The sequence below is a fragment of the Chelonia mydas genome, chromosome 7 (genome assembly GCF_015237465.2).
Source record: "Chelonia mydas isolate rCheMyd1 chromosome 7, rCheMyd1.pri.v2, whole genome shotgun sequence".
Taxonomy (NCBI): domain Eukaryota; kingdom Metazoa; phylum Chordata; order Testudines; family Cheloniidae; genus Chelonia; species Chelonia mydas.
The window spans coordinates 38,763,172-38,787,290 of record NC_057853.1 but is presented as its reverse complement, the minus strand read 5'-3'; the positions used below and the strand labels follow the sequence as shown (position 1 = coordinate 38,787,290).

General features: G+C 40.5%; 1 protein-coding gene across 6 annotated transcripts in view; it reads left to right on the top strand.

Moving 5' to 3' along the window:
• The window catches only part of SLC6A1 (solute carrier family 6 member 1), a 130,540-nt gene extending 107,249 nt beyond the window's left edge, over positions 1-23,291 (top strand). For all 6 annotated transcript variants that reach the window (XM_043551357.1, XM_037905443.2, XM_037905442.2 and 3 more), the window contains 6 exons: positions 4,507-4,619; positions 7,021-7,152; positions 7,832-7,934; positions 9,377-9,477; positions 16,908-17,075; positions 20,827-23,291. In XM_043551357.1, coding sequence (XP_043407292.1) covers positions 4,507-4,619; positions 7,021-7,152; positions 7,832-7,934; positions 9,377-9,477; positions 16,908-17,075; positions 20,827-20,931 — 722 coding nt within the window. In that variant the 3' untranslated portion in view covers positions 20,932-23,291. The remainder of the gene's footprint in view (positions 1-4,506; positions 4,620-7,020; positions 7,153-7,831; positions 7,935-9,376; positions 9,478-16,907; positions 17,076-20,826) is intronic.
• Positions 23,292-24,119: the final 828 nt, after the last annotated feature.

The window sequence follows — 24,119 nt, the reverse complement described above, 5'->3', positions numbered from 1 at the left end:
CTCTGCACTTTAACTCCCGCATGTGGAGACTGCAGGTGTGACTGTAAGGTTCCTAGTTCGCATTAACATACTCCTCTTCAAACAGTTCATGTTCACAGCATCCACACTCTGCAGCATTTTGGTGCACGCTGCAATTCACACACCCCTAGTCCAAACTGTAGTATCTTCAGAGGTGGTACTGAGCGTATGCCGTAACACCAGTTCAATAATAATTTTCTTGTAATAAGTAATTTGCCACACAAGCTCCCTGTTAATTCAGAGGTCCTTTGAGGATCGTAAGAATGTAGTTGTCAGTTTCAAGTGGACTTGGATGCTCTATGGAATAAACCTGGGTCAGTTCATGGGTTTGCACTGAAACTGCATGAGTCAGTTTTTCCATAGTTTTGACTCAAAATCAAGTGAATTTTGCTTTGAAATTGTCAGGTTCTTGAAGGTTTAAAAAAAATAGTGAAGCAGTTCATTGAGTAGCTGCAGCTGTTAAAATTGACTACAGTATTCACCTTTGTGTGTGTGTGTGCACTTTCTGAGATTTTTGCTTTGAAAGACATGGGTTCAAGAATTCAAACAATCTCAAAGCAAAACTTGGAAGTTACACATCCATAGGATTTAAAACCAAAAATGCTCTCTCATACCTTTATGAAGCAAAAGCAGCCAGACGAGCACAACTCTAATAGCGATGATGTTCTTCGACTTCTGCTCGCCCATTCTTTTTGTTCAGTGGACTCTAATATGCATATATGTCCAATATTTATATTACATCAATTTTATTATATAGGATAATTAGTCACTTTAACTTATTAAAGTAAGTTTGATTGATAAACTAACAGCTGTAGCTGCTTCATGCTGAAAAATAGTAGTGTGCATCTGCTACTCTATGTATTCTTACAGGTGCATTTAGCAACTCTTGGCAAAATCTCGTGGGCTCTTCCTTACGATGTGAGATGAGCAGAAAGGAAACAGAAACAGCAAGAATGTTTTCAGCGTGGGTCATTCTCTCTTTACAGTTTGGTTCTTACATTTTTAAAATATTAGACAAATACCAGAGTGACCCACAATTACAGAGTAGTTATGACAGCAGTACACTTATGGGGAAATTATTAAATGACCTTCCTGAATTTAGCCCCCTCCCCCCCCCACTTTCAGCCCAGTTTACAAAAAAAGGACTCTATGTTAAGTAAATCACAGTTAATCTGCTAAGAGATTATGACTGGGCTAGTAATGTTTGTTTTGTGTCATAATTATGTTTGGAGTTTTTTTTTTGTCCAAAATACTACTTTACCCAGTGATGTTTGGACAGTGGAGAGAGAGTTAAGACAGAAGTGGACTAGTTCAGAGAGCTGTGTTGGTTTCTAATCTTGAAGTAAACTCTTCTAATGTTGATATAATACTTAAAATCCAAAACAGGTACCACGTATTATTTGTCAAAAAATTTTTCTTCCACATATTCAGAGCTTCACATCTCCTTGATTCTGAAAAAGTAATATGCAGTATCATGAAACTATGATATGGCTGTCTTTGGACTTCGATTTTAGTCAATATTATCAGCAGCTGCTCTTGTAAAGAGCCTTTCTGTAGAATCAGAGAGCACATGACTCTCTGGTTTGTATAGTGCTGTAATGCTACTTCTCTCAGTGTTGTTGGTATAATAGAATATGCAAATAGTAATGAAAAATACCAGCCAGATGGCATTCCTTAGATTTTACGACAGGAGATAGGCTACATAAATTGGGAAAGGCATCTTATGATATTTGCTATGGCTCTGGCTTTTGGAATATTATGTATATTTCATTTGACAATTACACTACAGATGCTGTGCAATAGCCAGATCTGGTTTGGCAGTTCCATGTTCCTGCTGGGATTTGATTTTGGAAGCAGACTCTGTTTTGCTCCTCAACTCATGAAGCAACACTGGAAAAAATGTGGTTCACATCCTCCTTTATATAATCAGACTGTGATTTGGATTAAGCTATGAATAATATTTGCTCCCTTTTGTTAGGTATAGAGCATCATCATTATTAGAAAGGAGCTTGGGTCCACATGTGGATTTCATACGCTGTATAGTATAAGCGCATTAGTTCAAGCTGGGATTTTTGGTCTGGTCCAGAGATAGGAACCAACCCCCAAATGTGGATGCAGATCCTAGTTCAGAATCCACAACCCAAAATTATGGAGCAATTCAGATCTGCTATATTGGGTTGGGCCCACCTCTAATATTCTTTTTAAACATGTAGGCTTGATAATTCATCGCATCTTTTCTGACAGGGTTGCAAATTGCCATCTGAAATATTTGCTCTTTGAGTCTTGATGTATTTATTCCTGACATCATTTTCTCTAAATGCTCCAGTTTCATTTTGTAAAAAGTAGTATGAAGTGATAGTTTTAAAGACACTACCATCACAACCTTTGCTTTGTGTTTGATTGATGCACATGAACACAGCAAAAGCAAGGGCATATTTCTCTTTCTGGGATTTTTGCCATGTGGGAGGCATTCCAATCATATTAATAATGCTGATCAGCAAAGGTCGAAGTATATGCAATGAGGACATTGGAAGGTAAGCATCTTGGAAGATGATAACATTCAGATATCTAATGTTTGCTGCTTCGCTGTTCGAAAAGCTACAGTATGTCCCTGCCAGTTATCACAGATGTAGTTATTTTCTGTGAAAACTGAATAAGGATTATATTGAATTTACAGTTAATAACTAGGATGTCCACTTGAGGAAGAGGCACTCCAATTTTATTTCTATGATTACTTTAGACTACTATGAGTTTCTCCATCAGCCTACCAACAGCTAGTTCCCAATGTGCTGAGACAACAAAAACACAGTCTTTCCTTTTTTAATAAGGGTCATTTCCCCCGTCACCTTCCACTTCTTGTGTTTCATAGTAAAAAGACCAAGCATACTGGGACCAGTGCTGTTCTACGTATTCATAAATGATCTGGACAAAGGAGTGAACAGTGACGTGGCAAAATTTGCAGTTGACACAAAATTACTCAAGATAGTTAAGTCCAAAGCTGAAAGTGAAATATTACAGAAGGATCTCCCTAAACTAGGTGACTGGGCAACAAAACAGCAGCTGAAATTCAATGCTGAAAAATGCAAAGTAATGCACATTGGAAACAATAATCACAACTACAAATACAAAATGGTGGGATCTAAATTAGCTGTTACCACTCAAGAAGATCTTTGAGTCATCGTGGATAGTTCCCTGAATACATCTGCTCAATGTACAGCAGCAGTCAAAAAAGCGAACCGAATGTTCGGAACCATTAGGAAAGGAATAGATAATGAAACAGAAAATATCTTAATGCCACTATATAAATCCATGGTATGCCCACCTTGAATACAGTGTGCAGTTCTGGTTGCTTCCTCTCAAAAAAGACATATTAGAATTGGAGAAGGTACAGAGAAGGTCAAAGAAAATGATAAGGGGCATGGAACACCTTCCATATGAGGAAAGATTAAAAAGACTCAGACTATTCATCTTAGAAAAGCGATGTTTAAGAGGGAATATGGTAGAGGTTGATAAAATCATGAATGGTTTGGAGAAAGTGAATAGGAAAATGCTACTTACCCCTTCATATAACACAAGAACTAGTCATCACTAGATAAAATTAATAGGCAGAGGGTTTAAAACTAACAAAAGGAAGTACTTATTCACATAGTGCGAAGTCATCCTGTGAAACTCGTTGCCAGGGGATGTTGTGAACTGAGTTCAAACAATAATTAGATAAATTCATATAGGATAGGTCCATCAGTGGCTATTACCCACATGGCCAGGAATGCAACCTTGTGCTCCGGGTGCCCCTAAACCTCCAACTGCCAGAAGCTGGTGCTGGACGACGGGATGGATCATTCAAAATTACCCTGTTCTGTTCATTCTCTCTGAAGCATCTGGCCCTGACGACTGTCAGAAGACACTTCTTATGTTAGAGTAGTGTATATTGCAATAGAAATCATTCCATGAAATAGCAAATGGTCCTATTCTTAATACTGGAAAGTGAATCTGCATCTCCATCAGAGCTATCTTTTATATTCCTTTTATCTATTATTCTGCATACATCAGAGGGGAAGTGTCTCCACATTTCCTAAGGACTGTTCTGGCTGTTACAGCTATCACCAGCTGTTTGAGTGTAGGTTCAAGGCAGAGAGAGTTCACCAAGGAGCCTGAAGATGCAAATTCTATCCCAGAGAGGCAAGCATATTTGCAGTATCGAAACTCATAAAGGCAGCCTTTTAGGAGCAGCATTTTGAACTACATCTAATTTAAAACGTTTGAACCTGAGGTACCACTTCTTTCTCTATAGAGGAGTCTATTTTCTCTCTATTATTTCCCTGATCTCGCTATGCCACCCCAAGTTGCACCTCATTAGTCTTCAGACTAACAAACAAACCTAAAACAGAAGTACCATAGAGTGCAAATACCCTGACCATCCTGTTGCATTGTATCAAAGCTAAAAGAAAGATATACAATTAATAACCCATCTCTTGTTTCTGTTACCAGGTCCTGGACTGGCATTTTTAGCTTATCCAGAAGCCGTGACACAGTTACCTATCTCTCCATTGTGGGCAATTCTGTTCTTCTCCATGTTGCTTATGCTTGGAATTGACAGCCAGGTAATGTTGCTTACTGTTGATTCTTTTAAAATACTTACTAAGGAAGGGTAATTATTTTCTGTAGTATGTATGACATGACACACAGTATGCAGTGTTGTTGTAGCCATGTTGGCGCCAGGATATTGGAGAGGCAAGGTGAGTGAGGTAAATATCTTTTATTGGTGATTCCCTTGTCTTTCTAATGACATACAGTATCTCTTTCTGTGCATTTCACACTGTAAGCTATCATTGAGTACAGGACCACTTCTAGTGGAATGGGGTAGACAGCTGTGGGAGGGGACCTAAGGGTTTGGGATTTTCTGAAGGCCAGCAACTGGTACTGAGCCACTTTCCTTTCCACAGGAACTGCTAGTTCCAAACCTCAGAGTCAGCGGCTGCAACAAAAGTAGGTACAGTATGCAGGATGTGTACTCTGCAAACAAAAGGGCCTCCCCCTTAATTAATAACAATTTTATATTGTTGATTATAAACATTTCTGAGGTGTCCATCACTGTGGCAATATTTGCACACAGTTTAAAGGTTTAGACGCAACAAATATTTCCTGACAAAGGAATCATATACGCTATGACTCCCCGCAGCGCCTGACTTAACAGCTAAATTGATAACTGGAAAAGTCTAGCTAGTAGACCAAGTGCAAGGAGACTCGAGAACCTGCAACTAGCTGAAGGTATGGACCAAGAGGCCATCTTGCATCTCATTCTAAATGTACTAAATTGCAGGATTGGAAGTATAACCCATAGGTGCGAATTCAAGAGGCAAATGGCTACTACGGAGAAACCTTGTCTCTGGCACCTGAGGGACAAACAGAAGAGAGACAGCCTAGCACAGTTGTCATGGTAGCGTGTGGAAAGGAAGCAGGTCTCTGAGATACTGGGGCCTAAACCAGGAAGAACTTTATACATGTTAACCTTAATCTTGAATTTCATCTGGGAATGAATAGTCAGTATAGAGCTTAGCTGTTCTGCCAGTCTGCCGCACTGAAAAACAAGATGCGAAAGAATCACACTTTGGAGAAAATCTTTTCTGGACTTGGAGTGCTTAAAAAAACTGGAAAACTTCATACAGCCGCAAGAACATATTTCCATCACAGAAAGGGACTAGGTGGTTTATATTTTAATTGCCAAAGGAGTGATAGTATTTTCATTTTCTCTAAATTCCATTAATTTACAAAATACCTTTGTAGACCATGATTCTGCCACTGGTCACGAGCATGAAGAGCCCTGTATAAAGCCATTCTGAAGTTCATCATCGATGCAGGGATCCATACACACAGTTGCAGTGTAAGGGACCTTTGCAAATAACAATTCTCCATTTGATTATTAAATCATATGGCATTGATGGTACATAACCTGCAGGACTGCTTACATATGACTAGTACTGCAATAGTCTTTAATTAATTAGAACAAAAATCTGTGTTTTTCTGATAGCCAAACTGATTGATTGCAGCCCTTGCCAAGAAGTGTTTAAAAACAAAAAAGAAAAGCAAGGCATTTTGCCAAGAGATATGAAAAGAAACCAAAGATTCTTATTTTTGCTATTTCCTTTGTCAAGCCTGGAGTTCACTGAAAAACTATAAACCACAACATTCACTCTGGGGAACTACTGTGAAATTAATTGGGTCAAAAATATTCTTGAGAGAGCTTGTCTCTAGGCTATTGTAACAGCTGAGGAAGATACTCTAATATTATTACAAACAAGATATGTCTACAGGCTGTCAGGCTTTCTTCTTTTTTCTGTCTAACTGCTCCATCAGTTATTAATGAAACATTTCATGCACTATAAGAAGAACTGCAAATATTGGCTAAGTCGTGATTTCACTTCTAAAAATGACTGTAACTGCACATACAGCAGGCTTGCATGATTTCAGTTGTCATCACGGAAATAACTTTCTGTTGGTAATTTTTCTTAAGTTTCCCCATAGGGTTTCAGATCCTCAGCTGGTGTAGACTGGCATTATTCCATTGACTGAATGGAGCTACGGTGATATACACCAAATAAGGACCCAACCCTGAGTTTTTCACCTTCCAGTTGAGGTGCCCAGTCTGGCAAGCTTTTATGCATATATTTAATGTTCTTCATGTAAGAAATGCCAATCAAGCACATGCACAATTGTTTGCTTAGGCTGTATGCACTTCTTCTTCCATCACAAAAGAACAACACTTGATCATAATGAAGCATATGGTAATTTGTAAGAGTTGTGCCAAAAGGATAATTTTTTGGCATAGATTTTAATAACCAGTAAAAGGGATTTTCAGAAGTGTTCAGCATCGGCCTATGGTTGCACCTACTGAATTTTCCATTGACTTCAATGGGGGCAGCGCTGAATGCTTTTGAAAATGTTGCTTTAAATCTAACACTGCAGCTTCATTGTGTTGTGTGTAACCTGTAACTCTACTTGCAGTTCTGTACTGTGGAAGGATTCATAACAGCTTTGGTGGATGAATTTCCAAAGTTACTACGCAATCGAAGAGAAATTTTCATTGCTATTGTGTGCATTGTTTCCTATCTGATAGGACTGTCCAATATTACTCAGGTAAGTTTTATATAAAGGGATTTTTATTTTGAAAGCTTACCTACAATGTTTATCGTTTCGTTCAAGTTCACTAAGAAGCTGAAGAATGGAAAAAACCCTCCACTGTGGCTATAAGGTTAATATATTTATAAGGAAATATACTAAAGAGGGCAGAAAGTGGAGCTGGACAAAAACTATCATTACCCTCTGAAGATTTGCTCAAGACGCAAAGATTAGCAGATTGAAGTCAATAGAGCTATGCTGATTTACCGCAGTTGGGAATCTCACCCAAGGCTCCTAAGGCTCTTTGAAATCCTTAAGTGACAACACTATGAAACAAAAATGTATTATTATTATTATTATCATTATTATTATTATGAATTGACTGGTTGCAAATTAGTTCAGAAAAATTACTGAATGCAGAGCCAATCAGGAGTTTGTAATTTACATATGCAAGCTAATTGGTTAACATTATTCTAGTTCTCAATAACTACTGATCTCTTAAAAGGCAATCAATACAATCTTAAGCATTATATAGCTTTTCAGAAAATTAAACTACAAATTTAAAGTAATCATAATAAAAATAAACCAATAATAATAGAGAGTTACAAAAATATTAATGAGAAATCTTAACCTGTCTTCAAAACAAATATCAGGTGAAATGTGCTCACTTCAGTCATTTGTTTCTTGTATCTCATAGGGTGGAATTTATGTGTTCAAGCTGTTTGATTACTACTCTGCAAGTGGAATGAGCCTATTGTTTCTTGTATTCTTTGAGTGTATCTCTATATCCTGGTGCTATGGTATGTGATATGTTTGTCTCTTCATGGTGCATGGGGTAGTGAGACTATAAGTTTTGTGAAAAAGAGGGGCCAGTTTCACTTATTAAGACCCATTTTGTTCAGTAATCTGTTTATCTAAATATGGGGCCAGATTTTGCTTTCATTTGCATGAGTACAACCTCCTTACAGCCCGGAAGGTTATGCACATCTTAGTGTGGAATTTGGTCTATGGTGTATGACTCTCTAAAACACCCCAGAGAATAATATCAGCAGTTGTGGGAAGGAAAGTGTTACATGTGTGTCTTCATATTTATTTGTAATCCTGTGTTAGAATGAAGAAGTTTTCTTCCGATCCAGCTCTAGTTGCTTCTTCGTTGCTGGAGTGATACACAGGAATGCAGAACAGATTGGCCCAATTTTTTTTCTTTTGAAGATTAAAAGCCTTGCTGAAAAAAAGTTGCTGCCCGTGCATAAGCAAGGCAACAAAATGTACACCCTAGTCTGCCCGGGGTGTTTGCGAGCTTGATATTGGGTTGCGGCCCCAGTTCCATGCTTATGCCAAACATGGTCATGTCCATATATGAATCTTGATGTAAGGGCTTTGCTGACTACCATATGCCTCATGTCCAGGCCAGAACGGCAACAGTCATCATTTCTGTGTCAGACAGGAACAATTTAGCAACTTTGATTTGCATTGTGGGCTTGATCAAAAACCCGCAGAAGTCAGTGGGAGACTTTCCATTGCTTGTAATGGGCTTTGGATGAGGTCTTTAATAGGAATAAACCATGTTTGGATGGAAAGGAACAATGCACCATATGAATCCAGCATATGAATAAGAAAGAAATGTAACACTAGGTATCCCAGATGCGGACAATGTGCAGATCTGCAGGTTTGCACTTTTTGAAGGATGACAGAATAGTGGTAGATCATACACGTAAACAAAAACTGCTGTTTGCAATTAATGCGTCTGTATAAGGCATTAAAGAACCCTCTCATTCCCTCTCCTACTAGTTGAGCCTGGGATTATGAAGGCTTCTTTAGAAAATCTCAGACTAAATCTCTTATATTCTAACAAAGCTTGAAGAGTTTTTGCTAACCTGAGTGATAGTGTTGTCATTGCAACCTAATGATGTTAAGAAACTTTTCAACATACTCATGGAGCTAAATTGACGGCTGGCAGCAACGGGTACAACGTCACTGATTTGACCCATAGCCTCCTTTCTCAATGTGGTGCAATGAGAACGATATATAAAAGTCCTGTTTTTCATGGCATCTGCATGCATTTTTTCTCCTGTTCCGTTAACTGCAAAGTTTTGCCATAGTCTATATAGACTTTGAGAGAAATGCTCCTTGACCACATTACTGAATGTGCATTAAAAGGGTCTTTATTATCTCAGACCAGCTGTGGTTTCATCATCTGTCAGACAAAAATTTCTTTCTTCTTTTTATTTCTGTGTTCTAGGTGTTAACAGATTTTATGACAACATCCAGGAGATGGTGGGATACAGACCCTGCATCTGGTGGAAACTTTGCTGGTCTTTCTTTACTCCTATCATTGTGGCAGTAAGGAACAAAATTGTTATACTGTGATATGAAGGATATAAATGACTTCAATATGTGCTAGAATATAGTCATGCTATCTTAGCACATTTATGCAAATCCTGACAGTTAAGACTAATGTAAGAGAGAGGAGACAGACAGGAGAATCAGGCTCCTGGAATGCCAATCTTTTGGAATCGGTCTAAGAAACAAATGACTTGCAGAATTCTAGGGTTTATGCTTTCAGAACTGGTGAGTAGCTCGATGGTGGAGATGGCAAATCCTGTACAGTTAAACTTGATACAGCTGTCCTGTTCCAAGTCTAGAATGCCCCAAAAGTGCCCACTTCCTGTAAACTATATTCCTTCACAGGCGTTACAAGTAGAGACAACAGAATGTGTAAGTGCTGCAAGCCGGAGTCACTTCCTTCATGGAACTCTGTTGACTGTGCCACCAGATTGAGTCATCAGCTGCTGGTATCTGCTTTGCTGACAAATCCAGACAAGTTTCTGTGCATCATGTACTATAGATGTAGCTTTAACTGCATGAACCATATTTATTTCTCTCAGAGAAATACATAAGCAGAGAGAGGCAAACTGCAGCATTTCTTTAACTAGAAAGAGTTTCAGTAAACCGAATTGGAGGAAATAGAGAGCTACACTGAGGAGAAAACATGTAATGAACATTGCTGTGTCTCCTTACGTCAGAAGTGTCTCAGCCCTCCATTTTTCTGTTCCTCGCTCAACCTTCCCATCTCCAAGCTCATTGTCTCTGTGGGCACTCAACACAATGATAATGTTGATGCAGTGTTAAATTTGAGATTTGAACCCACGAAAATAAGGCAGAAAAACCTTGAAACATTGCCCACTTGTGTACGTATGAGTTATGTTTTCACCTTTCCTGGCATGATCAGTAGGGCTGGTCAATGGAAAATTGGGGTTTTGACTAAAATGAAAATTTTAGACAAAGAGTGTCCACTTTCCTAGGAATTTTTCATTAGAAACCCAAAAAGCTAAAAAACAAAAGCTTTCAGCATTAGGGGTTTTCTTTTTTTAATGAAAAGTTTAAAATTTCTGCTGACAGTTTTGACTTAAATAATTTTGTTTCTATCGATGTTTCTCATAGGTAAGGGAAGGAAACGTTTTCTGATCAGCTCTAATAAATGCCTAGACCCCATTTCAGCAAGATATGTTAGCATGTATCTGAGGTTAAGCTTGTGACTTTATTGAAACTACTCTCATGCTTAAAATCAGACACATGCTGGAGTATCATACTGAACATTTAAAAATTTGAGTTGAATGTGTAGAGATGCAGAAATAGTTAATCAAATGTCACATCATTTTCACATGAATCATGCAGGAAGTCCCATTTGAAGTTAATGGTCCAAATTCTGCTAGATGTTATACTAATGTGAATCTGCATGGAAGCCACTGATAAAAACAGACTTGATGGAACAGTCTCATCTAGTTCAGAAAATCCTTTCTACTGGTCAAATTAATGACTTTTGTTTATGATTATGGCCAATATGTTAACAAAATTATCTAATACATTTTTTAGCTTTATTAATAAAGTAATTGTATTGCATCATATATTATATATAGTAGGGAGAAACAGTAAACTAATTTTAAATGTATTTACATTTAATTTCAATTGTTATAAAAACAATTAATCTGAAAGTTTTACAAGTTACAAAAGGATTTTTCATTAGCTTGCTCATAACAAGTCACTATACTCATTACAAAAATATATAAATCAGACTTTTAAGCCCTCTAGCTCACATTGGTCAATGTTATGTAAACATGTAGTGGACAACTGCATAATGCATAAATACAAAAGATGAAGTTAAAGTTACTTTTCAAATAAATGGGATTTCATGGCGGCTGAGAGGTTTAAGCTTCAGCATAGCATCATGTTAATGTCATTCTTTAATATAAAGTGTTTGGCTGTATGTGCATAGAAGCTGGATCAAAGGCCTAGATTGAGAAATAAGTCTACAAATTGGGAGGCTAATGGTTTGCTACTGGAGTCCATGCCTGTTTTACAAACATGTTGCTATCTGGTTTTCTTGTATAAATTGGAGGTTATGGGACTGTGGTGCCTCCTGCTGGTGGTCCGGGGAATTAGCGTTCCAGCCTCCGGAACACCCTCTGCAAGCTAGTGTGTCCCACTTGCTGCTGGGCCCTGGATCCCGGTGCCCCCTTTCACACTGGGGTGCTGCCACCTGCAGTACCCTGCACAGATCTGGGTCTCCCCTCCCCGGGGAACCCTCTACCCCCACCTCGCCTCAGTCTATGGCCACAGCCAGTCATCACCTCGCCCCCATTCCCTGGGGCCAACTGCAGTGTAAGCACCACTCATCATAGGCAAGGGGGGTTTGGACTTGCTGCCTCTGCCTACCCCTTGGGCTGCCCTCTGCAACCCCAGTACCTATTTGACCTTCCACTAGGCCTGCAGCCTGGGGGTTTCCGGGCTGGAGCTCCCCAGCTCCTCTAGCCTTCCCCCAGCCCTGCTCCACCTCAGGTATCTTGGCATGCTCCCAGCAGCCAGGTCCCTCCCTCGCTAGAGAGACAGTCCTTCTGCTCCTGGCTTCCCTGGCTTTTATAGGGCCAGCTGGGTCTGTTTGGGGCATGGCCCCAGCTGCGGCTGCCTCTCAATCAGCCCAGCTTTTCCCCTGCCCCAGCCCCCTCCCAGGGCTGTTTTAACCCCTTCCAGGCAGGAGTGGGTGACCACCCCACTACACCCCCCCCAAAACCCCCACACCTGGGGGTAGGGGGGCCTCTTGCCCTTGGCTCCCCAAAATTATCCCTCCAGGGTCACCCCTCCAGGCTCGCACACTTTTTCTCCAAGGCCTCCCAGGCTCGGGCCTCCGCCGCAGCCTCCAGTCACGCACGCAGGTTAGGGTCCCCCAGGCCCTCTTCCTTCAGGTCTGGGTTCCCGCTGCCACCTACTCTACCCCCACCTGGGTCCTGGCCCAGTCTGTCTGGGTTTCCTGAGTGAAGACCTCCCTGGTGATGGTCTGGGTCCCGCCCTCCTGTGGGGTCCCTTCCATCCAGGTTGCGACCTTCGCTACCTCTTGTGGGTGGCCCACTGGCTGGTCAGTCACTCTCTCGTCCGCCTCTAGCTGAGTTTGCCCTCCTCCAAGGGGGCAGTTCTTCTTTGTGTGGCCCGGTTCCCGGCAGGCTTGCCGCCCCTTTGCTGCCCCAGGCCCCGGCTTCTTTGGTTTGTCCCTCACTGGGCCAGCCCTCCCTGGGTTGCCCTGGGCTGTGTTCCTTGGGGCAGAGCACTCCTGCCATAGGTGCCCCCTCAGCCCACAGGCCCAACACACCTGCAGCCGCCTGGGTTCCCTCACCCAGCGGACTGCCTGAGGGACTTGCCGCGGTCCCTTGTCTGGATGAGGCACCCTGCCCCCAACCCAGTAGGGACCGTCCTGTCTTATATGTCTATGCCTGCCACAGCCATAACAAGCCCTTTGTTCTGTGCCAGGCCTCCTGACCTTGGCACTGGCCTCCTCCCCCAGCAGTTCCTCCTGAACTCCTTCCAGAGGAGCTTTACCAGGGCCCGCTGTTCCTCCGCGAGCTGGGCCATCAGTTCCTGGAGGGCCCATTGCACCTCTCATAGTCTGTTCTTGGTATCCCGGCCCTCCTGCAGGTCATCAGCCCCCTTCCTCCAGGGGGATGACACCAGGGGATAGTACCTGGGGTCTCACCATAGAACACCCCGGTGTATCCGGGATCCATCATCCCCTGTTTCAACTGTTAATGTCTGGGCAATAGTCCTGCCGTCCTTGCACTTTCCCCTTGTATCAGGGGCGGATCGACTATGCCCACATTCTCCACCATGTGTGGCGGGGCAGGACTCACCCCTGCAGCACCTCCTGCTGGTTGTCCGGGGAATTAGCGTTCCAGCCTCCGGAGCGCCCTCTGCAGGCTGGTGTCCTGCTTGCCGCTGGGCCCCGAGTCCCTCCTGGTCCCCGGTTCCCCCTTTCACACCAGGGTGATGCCACCTGCAGTACCCCGCACAGATCTGGGTCTCCCCTCTCTGGGGGCCCCCAACCCTCCACCCCCCCTTGCCTCAGTCTATGGCCACGGCCAGTCATCACCTAGCCCCTGTTCCCTGGGGCCGACTGCAGTGTAAGCACCACTCATCATAGGCAAGGGGGGTTTGGACTTGCTGCCTCTGCCTACCCCTTGGGCTGCCCTCTGCAACCCCAGTACCTATTTGGCCTTCCAGTAGGCCTGCAGCCTGGGGGGTTTCCGGGCTGGAGCTCCCCAGCTCCTCTTGCCTTCCCCCAGCCCTGCTCCACCTCAGGTACCTTGGCATACTCCCAGCAGTCAGGTCCCTCCCTCTCAACAGGCTAGAGAGACAGTCCTTCTGCTCCTGGCTTCCCTGGCTTTTATAGGGCCAGCTGGGTCTGTTTGGGACATGGCCCCAGCTGAGGCTGCCTCCCAATCAGCCCAGTTTTGCCCCTGCCCCAGCCCTCTCCCAGGGCTGTTTTAAGCCCTTCCAGGCAGGAGCCGGTGACCCCACCACTACAGGGACACAACCTATTTAGAAAGAAGATCTTTATTACATATTCAGAGGCAGATTCTGCTATCCTTACATTGAAATAAAAACACCTTACTTCACCAGTGGTCCTATTTGAAACCAGAGGGATTACTTAGATACCACGCACCGTGAGTGAGGGAATCCGAAACTGGCTCTTGGTTGTGCGAAGACACAGCGCACATACAGATGCATGCATTCAGATTCTGGAATCATATATAAGGCATGTGTACAGTTAAAGTTTGTGCCTTTCTCATTAAAGGATTAATGAGCAATCATTTGTAATAGCTGAAGGCCACAGCCAAACAAATCAACAATACTAAAGAGAACTGACACAGTACTCTGAGTGTTCCTTGCACTCACCCATTCCCCAAATGCAGTGACCCACTTCTCAATTCTCTGAAAATAATTATTAAAGAAACATTGTTTGGGAAACTGTATAAATTGCAATGGAAGGAGTGAGGGGAGCATAATTGCTTTTTATTGTAAAAATCTTTATTTCTGGGAATCCATTATTCATGTTGAGTTCACAGGTGATGATAATGTGATCTAAAAGCTGCCAGTTTACATTTCCCTCTTTGGTAAAACTTTCTACATGTGGCCTTTGCAAATAAAGGTTGACCCTGTGAGCAAAGTGAGCTTTGCTTTCTTTCTTGATTCAGTTAACAAGATTGCCCCTCAGGTATGCTGTGTTAGCCACTTGCAGCAGGCTAGGAAAGAAAGGACTTTGTGTTTGGTGAATTTATAGAAAAATGACTACATTAAATATCAAAAGGTATTTTTTTCAACAAGATGAATGGGGGATTATATGGACATCACTTGATAGTGCAAGTTCTATTAATACAAGATGGCATTAGGGTGGTACAAAGCAAATGGTATTCCACACACAGTATATTGAAAACTTTTCTCTGGCTTACCAACAAAAGTCAGTCCTATTGTACCTGGTGAATGGAGGTACTGGCCTTCCATTCCATATTTTGTTCTGTGATATAGACAAAAATCTGCAACAACTCCACTTTAGCCTCAAGTGGCAGTAGATTGTGCTCCCGCTAGAACTGGACAGAAAACTGTTTTCCCGTCCAGTGAGAAGTAGAGATTTCAAAAATTCTCTCATCCCAAATTAGGATGGAGAGTCAAAATGTCACTGTTGTGAACCACTAAACCAAAAAAGCATTCAATTCAGGTCAATTGACATGTTTTTGCTTTGATTTTGACCTGTTTAAACAAACAGAGGATTAAAAGAAAGTTAGACTAAGTTATTGCAACTCAAAAAACCCCAAACTTTCTATTGCAAAAATGTTGAAATGGTATCTTTCAAAACATTTTTGAGTTGGGACATTCACCCAAACTGCCACACACACACTCACGATCTCTTCTCTCTGCACTCTGTTGCCTCAGTTCTTGTAACTGAACAGGAGTAAGATCTTGACAAGAATCCCATGCAATATATCTATCCCCTAAATCCAATGCATACAATAGACAGCAACTGAAATAAGAATGAACTAGGGACAAATTTTCAAAAGAGGGAATGAGCAGTTCCCTGGAGGCACAAACACCAAAATTTGGCCATACTTGTGAAAAAATCTAACCTGTTTTCTTTGTATGCGCAATTATAGCTTCAATAAGTGGCCAGATCCTCAGTGGGTATAAATCAGTGTAGCTCTATCAACTTAAATGGAGCAATGAAATTTTACACTAGCGAGTAGCTGGCCCAAAGCTCTGGTTCTTTTTCAGTTAGTTTCTGTCAACATAGCCCCAAAATGAAGGTATACTAAGATGCTACCTGCCATGCTTTAGACCTGAGTGAATGGTTATAGCTGACCTGGCCGACAGCTGTAATATGTGCCAAAGCTGTTTAATTGTAGGATGCTCTGTTCTTTTAACAAGTGTGTTTAATTAAAACCCTATAGGCCAAATTCTGACAGGTACTTTGAAAAAGGCCTAATATAATTTGAGAGAAAGAACACATAAATTATATCATCATATATACTGCAAAAGCATGGTTCTGTCTTCTGGCTAAGTTCCACACATGCATACCTTCCAGGATCTATTCCTAAGAGTAGAGATAACCTGCCTAGGGAATATGCATTGAGGATGCTAAAAGGTCAAGGAGTTTATGCACAGAAACATGCAGACCAAAGCTGAACTCCTAGGCCAGAACATGGTCTCTGGTCATGGAGCATCTTTGGACCCTGCCTGGGAGGTTTTTGAAGGGACACTAAACAAAGACAAAGACAGACAACTTCCGCATCAGCTTGCTACAGGGGGCTGTTGGTTTCTGGCATGAGCTAGTAGTCATCACAAGTCAAACTTTGGCCCAATGCAGCCAGTATGGACATCGCAGATTCACATCTCTTTTAGTAACTGTTACACTGTTTAACATTTTCCAGGGTATTACAGTAAAAAGTCTATAGCAGTTAAATGCCTCCCATTCCTCAAACTAATGCTTCTTGGCTTCTCACAGGGGTGGACTGGAGTTTTGTAATCTAACCCCAGTAAGCACAGAGCAGGGCCAAAAACAGGACTCAGCCAGAATGCAGTTCCTAATTCTCCCTACCTCTACAGGAGAAGTGACCCATGCCAGCTGTTCCCCTGCCTCGGTTCACTGCCCCTTCTGCAGTGGCTCAGCAGTGCTGGCTGGCACAGGGTGGGGTGGAGAAGGCCGAGCTAAGGTTCTTCCACCTTGCAGCAGTGGCTGCTGGCCCCCATCCCCAAGCAGGGTCTGGTGATGCGGGCAGCTCATGCAGGAAGTAAGGGGACACTTTTTGCCGACCTTGCTTTCCTCCCCTCTCCATGGGGGTGGAGGCAGGCTCAGGATTGAGCCCAGTAAGTCCAGCAGAGTGGTTTGGAAAACACAGAGACAACTGTAGGTCACAGCGACGTCTCACTATTTTTTTCCATTTTTTTTTCAGGGAGTGTTTATCTTCAGCGCTGTGCAAATGACTCCTCTCAAGATGGGCAGTTATGTTTTCCCAAAATGGGGCCAAGGGGTTGGCTGGTTCATGGCTCTCTCGTCTATGGTGCTGATTCCAGGTTACATGGCATACATGTTTCTTACCTTAAAAGGCTCCTTAAAACAGGTAAGTCTTTTTTTATTTGTGTGTGCATGATTATACTTTGTAAGCTATACATGCCGTGATACTTGACATGCGACTGGTGACCTTAGTTGCTTTGGCATCAGTTGTCTTAGCTCAGTCCTTTTGCGGCAAATGGAAGAACGTGGAAACCATGATTACTCTTCCTGTCCAGAGTTTAGGCTTTCTGAAGACATCAGATATTAACATAGCTTGCTACCATAACAATGTCGGCTCTGAAAGCCTGCCAGCTACGAAGTACGAGGATGGCAAACAAAATGGCTGAGCGTTAGCCCAATAAGTGCAATTTACTCCTAACACGGTAGGCAGCTGCAGCACAATACGTCAGTGATAAGGCTGACGTAGTTCTAGGGATCTGGGGGGCCAGATCCACAACAGCAATTCAGTATAGCTCCCTTGACTCTAGTGGCTTTAGACAAATGGACACCATCTGATGCTCTGGCTGTGACGTTACTGAAGACCTGGGCCCAAATTCTCCACTGCATCCAACCTGCTCTGGGCTACAGCGAGATGGTTGTGGCTGCCTGCCCTCAGCACAATGTAGAGCAGGATCCTGCTCTAACTTGTGGTGCTGGCATAACGGCCCTTACAGCAGTGCTCAGCTTCACCCAGGCCCCAGCCCACCCCAACCCACCACCTCCTTCCCTCCTGCCCCATTGATGTAACAGCACAAATCAGTTACATTGATGTAACAGGCCTTAGCAGACTGGAAAATCTGGGCTCTGCTGCCTTATCTTGCAGACTCTCCTCAGGCGAAATTCCCAGTGAGGTTGAATAAGAATTCTCCCTGTGTAATGCATGAAGGACTTGGCTGCTGCTGAAGAACAAAAAAACCCCAGAAGTTGATACAGATAATGATTCCCACAAGGAATTAAAAATTGCTCATCCCTACCTATATCCCTGCTCTTGATGAGACTGGAAATCACGCATGGTGTAAGTGGAGTCCACATGCTGTAGCCCTATTATTTTTGTGAGACTACTCTCATGAGCAAAGGCTGCAGGATAGGCCAGTGCATGTTGCACAGAACCCCTTGCCAGGAGGTCTGGGATCTGTTCCTGGCTTGCCACAAACTTCCTGCTGTCTTGAGCAAGTCACTGAACGGCGACATATAAGCCAATGCAAAGTGTTTGGTTTTGCCCGTCCCAGCTCCTTTAGCATGTGTGAAGGTGACATCATAAATGTGTATTTAGAAAGGCCTAGATCCTCAAAGATATATAGGCTCCTAACTTCCCTGGGATAGTGATGTCACACAAGGCCATGATCTGAGTGACAGCTCTGCCTCTTGAAATGGGCCCCTCCCTACGGGAGGGAGAGAAGCTTTGTGCAATATCATTATTTGCACTCTGAAAGATCTTGCCAAAATCCTCCAGCAGTGAGGAAAGTGAAAACCTAGGGATGTGATGGATTCTCAGTCACTTGAAGATTTTTAACTCAAGATGGGAGACTTTTCTAAATGACATGCAATAGCTCAATCAGAAGTTATGGGCTTGATGCAAAAATCTCTGGGTGAGGTTTCATCATTTGTGCCATGAAGGAAATCAGACTAGAGATCATAATGGTCCCTTTTGGCCTGAATCTCTGAACCTGAGAGAGAGAAATCTGTCTTGAGACCACCCAAAAGTATCCCCATACATACTGTCCCAGATCCAGTGGTGTGGTTAAGCTGTGGTGTAGGATGGGAGGTGCGGGGGCAGCAAAGGAAGCCTTAGCCCATTTTTTTGTTCTCCCAGTCTTGAAGCTGTTCTGGCCCCTGACATAGGTAGAGCAGCCTGGAGGCTGCTTTAATTTATGCTTGTCTGCCCAGTGCCCCACAGTGTTATTCTGGCAGCAGGGAAATAGCCCCCAAAATCAGGTACATTGTATACAATTATGCTTTACCACTGTTTAGTCTTTCAATTAAACAACTTGAATAAAGGTCTTTTTTTCATTCTGCAAGTGAATTCTTAACCACTGCACTTCCAGTTTAACAGAGGTGTTGAGAGGCTTATGCCATTAATGTTTCTAAAGCTGTTTGAGATCATTAGACAGATGCTGCTATAGAACGGCAAAATGTTATATATTATATAACTATTAACGTCATCACCAAATAGATTTTATCTGAGCACATACTTTACATCTTTCTGTGCGGAGACACATTGTGATTCTTGTTTCAGAGAAAGATTTCTTCAGCAAAATTGCAGGAATATATGTTTCCTCCCCTCATGACTATAGGAGCCAAAACTTATCAGATTCATGTCAGATTTTCTAGAATATTCCTTAAATCAGTTTATAAACAGCAATCCTTGCAAGAAGACAGATGACCCTAAGCTCAATTGACTAGTGATGTCTCACACATTGCTCAAATCTGCTGCCCAAACACTTGACTTTACTTAGCCTTAAAGCTTCACTGATGTTTCATGGAAGACTATGAAAAACTTTCTATTTTTTGAGTCCATGATGGTGGTGTGTCATATTTTTGGAATCCCTCTTCCCTAATTAGTATTAGTACTGGGATATTTACATGGAAATAGAACCTTAGGAGCAGATCTGCTTTTCGGCCATGCTATATGATACCATGACAGAAGTTCACCAACTTGGTTACCCTTTATCTTAAAATTCTATTTAGAAAGGACTGATAAATGATTACAGACATGACATTATAGATGTTTAAAAGAATAGCAGTAGACGGTATGTAGTTATAAATTGGACTCAAACAATCTATAACATTTGATTAGCTATTTTTAAAACATCATTTATTAACCCTTTATAAACTATAAGTAGTAACTGAATATAGAGTGTGACTGCTAACTATAGATAGGCAAACAACGCAGATAAAGTTATAACTATATTAACCTTTATCCGAAACTCTAAGTGAACTTCTGTAGAGGGTCAACATTTTCTAGTCAAGATTATTTTTCACTTTTTTGCAGAATGAAAACAAATGTCTAAATGTTGGGATTTCCCACAGAATGGAAATTCCATTTTCTGACCAGCTCTAAAAATTACTTGCTGATCACAGATTCAATCCTGCAAGGCTTTTGCTAAAGAATTCTCACTCAGGACCTTTGACATTACCAGTGCAGGATTATGATTTCAAGTGAGCAACAGGAAGTGACTGAGGATCTGACACCTTATTTTTTATATATGTCATGAGTAATAAAAACATGAAGGGAGGAAAAAAGTATAGTAATCATCTACAATGTAAGCCAAATTGTTTAAAGTTACAAATTGTTTAAAGCTCTGTTAAGTCTAAAGCCATACATTGTGGCAGGGGGAATAAAATCTTCATTGTCATGTACCTATATTAAACATTGTTTTCTTTAACACAATGTCAAAAGCTAATCAAAACCATCAAAGTACGTTGATGTCTGGCTGCATCTTATGCAATAATTGGAACAAGATTTGTTTCCAAAAAAGTATGATTTGCGTAGCAGAAACCCTTTTCATCTTGATAAAGCCAAATTCCACTAAAGCACTTTAGTGAAGAATCCTTAACTGAGTGCTTCAGTTTTTGTGTTAATGCACCTTATTCCATTTACAAATAATTCCCATTCCTGTCATGATTAAGGAGACCAAATACTCACTTTTAATGGTGTTCGTTACTAAGATGTTTAGCAAATGTGACTGCATAGATATTTAAACCTTTGCATTAGCAGGTGGAATGGACAGGATTGTCTCTCTCAACAGCAATGGCCAGAGAAAGATGTTTAGAAATATTCAGTGACTTCTTCTTACTTTTTTTTTTTTTTTTAATAGCGCATCCAAGTAATGATTCAGCCAAGTGAAGACATTACTCATCCTGAAAATGGTCCGGACCAGGCCCAGCAAAGCAACTCTGCAAACAAAGAGGCATATATCTAAATTTCTGTATTGGAAAGGTACACATGCTACTCTGGAAAAACAAAAAAAAAAATGGTTGAATATGACCACAAATTTATGTCTGAGAATATAATTACCTACCTCTAGTGGCCAAAAGAAAAAAAAAAGACCATCACCACTATAATGGAATTGATGGGGGTACGATCAAACCATTTGGGGGGCTCAGATGTTGGAAGTGTTATGTTTTCTGGCAATCCACAGACTGTTAATGTTTTTATTCTTTTCACAATAAGAGTTAACTATCTTGGAATTTGTAAACTAAGGTGCAGGATATTTTTAATCTATCTTTTAGCATAACAATTTGATGTTTTGTGCTGATGATTTTTAGTAGTTTAATGATAATATTTCTTACAGCTGAATCCCAAGACTGTTATTTCTGACTTTGCAGGAAGTACAATTAAATTTGAAAGTGTTTTTTTACAGACAAATAATTTTGTACACAGATAGATTTCCAATGAAAAGTTCGCCCCTGAAATTCGTATTAGCAAACACTATTCTTTTTTTGGTTCTTTTAATTATTTTTCAGGCAACTTAAGTTTAGGTATGTTATAAACCATTCCTGATACATGTTCGATTAATATTTATAGAAATACAGTATAAACAATTTCTTACATACTAGCTAAATACATTATCTACACTTCAGCTTTCTGCATTTACTTCCACAAACTCATAATATAGTCTTATAGTGAACTACACTGTATCTTTTAAAAACATTTTATTTTTATATTTATAAATTTCAGATACACATTGTAGAAGCACAATGTTTCATTATAATGTTTTAGCAAAATACATAATAATATGAAACTATTATGAGCTCTTACTAAGATTCCCAGGTTAAAGCAGTACAAACTATTCATAGTTGAAGCCAGGTAGTGTTTCTGTTTATATTACACCATAAACAAGAATATCGTATTGCTACCAAAATAGAAACTAAAACAATAGTTTAAATATTGAACCATCTCCCTATAATTCTAATTTAGGGCTTTAGATCATGGACTGTGGTATTCAGTCTGTTTAAAGGTCTTTCAACACAGTTTGTAACTAACAAGTAAATTATAGGTTGTGGACCGCTCTAGCACTTTGAAGACAATTTTTTTTATTTTCTTGATTTTTTTTCATTGATATATATATTGTTCGTGGTAATGATGATGGCACAAGGTTATTGCTATAATACAAAAAGCTCCATTACTCTGAATTTCCCACACAGCTGAAACTCCCACTGAAGCTAATAAAAGTTCTTCCTGTGTAGAGAATGCAAGATCAGGCTCTATTCAGTGTTTCTTATTTGGCAGCTATAAAAGTAGGATGGCAAGAGTTATGGAAAATGCAGTATTTGATGATTGATTGTAAATGACTGTGACAGAACTGTGCAATGAAACATGCTTTTTCAGCAAACTTTTGTGCAACGTACAATGTTAGATAGCACACAATTTATGTAGAACTACTATGTGAAAAACATATTAACTAACTGTGAACGTTGGGTTTTTTTGTTGTTTTTGTCTGAAGGTGACAAACATATGTTCTTGCAATAAGGTATTATTCTCAGAATGTCAAGCACATTATTGTAGAAAATATATATATACATATATTTCAACTTATGTCATAAAATCACAAAGTATTGTTTAGTAACTTCTAAACTGTTTCATACAGTAGGTCAACTGTAAAAATATTCTGAAATCTAAGATACATTCTAAATGTCTATAGCTGAATTCATACCTAAATGCAAAAGTCTTGTAAGTTTTCAGGGTTTAGGGGAAAAAAAAACCCATACATCATACATACACATGATAATTGTGATTTTCGTTAGACAAAGGATAAAAATTCCAACTTTCTCTTTAATGTAATCAAGTCCCATGTTGTTCTAAGAAAAATGCAGTATTTAATGTTTGATTGTAAACAATTTTGACAGATGTTTGGCAGACCTGCTCTTTAGCAGAGCTCTGTACAAACTTATCTCATATAGCACAAAAAATAGTGTTGTAGAACTACTGTGTGTAAACTGTGAATAGCTGTATCTTTTTGTAGTATTTGCCCTAAAGAAGAAAAATTATTGTATGATCATATATGTTTTTGCAATAAGGAATTCTCTGAACACCAAGCAAATCTATCTCTATATAAAAATATATATGTAATATATACATATTCTAAAATATATACAGAGCCTGTTTAAAAGAGTACAGTATTATTTAGTAAATTGCAACCTGTTCTATGGACCAAATGTAAAATATTTATAAATTAAGATGCATTTTAAATGTCTATACTTGGTGTCATAATTAAAGCACGGTTGTTATGTAACTTTCCAAGAGTTTAGAAAAAAAATAAAGGCTATATTATACATTAAATGATGTGCTGTTTTTATATCCTGCACTAGGTGAAAACAAGTTTTGTTCAGATAGCTTTATTTTCTTATCTCATGAAGCAAATTCCAAACTTTTAAGAAATTAGTGTTACCACACTCTGTATGTGTGTATTTATCCATCAGTATGGCGCAATTATAAATTAGTCAATAATTTGCCTGTAATTACACAATAACCAAGGCTCGCAGTAAAGGTGTTGTATAACCCCTCCCAAACCAATCGTTTATCTCAGGTCTCTTTCAGCAGCAGTAGCACACAACTGTCCCCATTATTGGTTTTTATTTGGAATAAATACTTTAAGTTAATACTCAACAGCTAACCACACAATATAAATTTACAAATTGACATTCATGTATATCATCTGAACCGGCCTTACTGGTAGTTAGTAGAAACCTCACTACCATAAATAACCCTTCCCCAAGTATTCTCAGGGAATGTAGTTGGCCTGATCCCCACTGCCTTGCAACTTGTATAGGAAGCATTTTGTATCCACAGTGGACAGGCATAAGACATTGATTAAGCAAAGCACTGAAGGCAATGGGATGAAGTGCTTTGCTGAATAGGGAGGGACTTTAACACATGCTTCGCTGTATTAAGGCCTAAGCAACAGACATTACAGGGCAATGGAGAATCTGGCCCAAGGTATATACTTGTATAAGAGTTATTCACCAAAGTAAGTATCAGGTTTGCATTACCCGATCCTCTTTGTAAATAAAACACTATTCCATTGCCAAGCCATAAAAAACCCCAAATCATGTTTTATGATGCTGACAAAAAGCAATGTATTGCTCCCAGCTGTGATGCAGCAGTGAA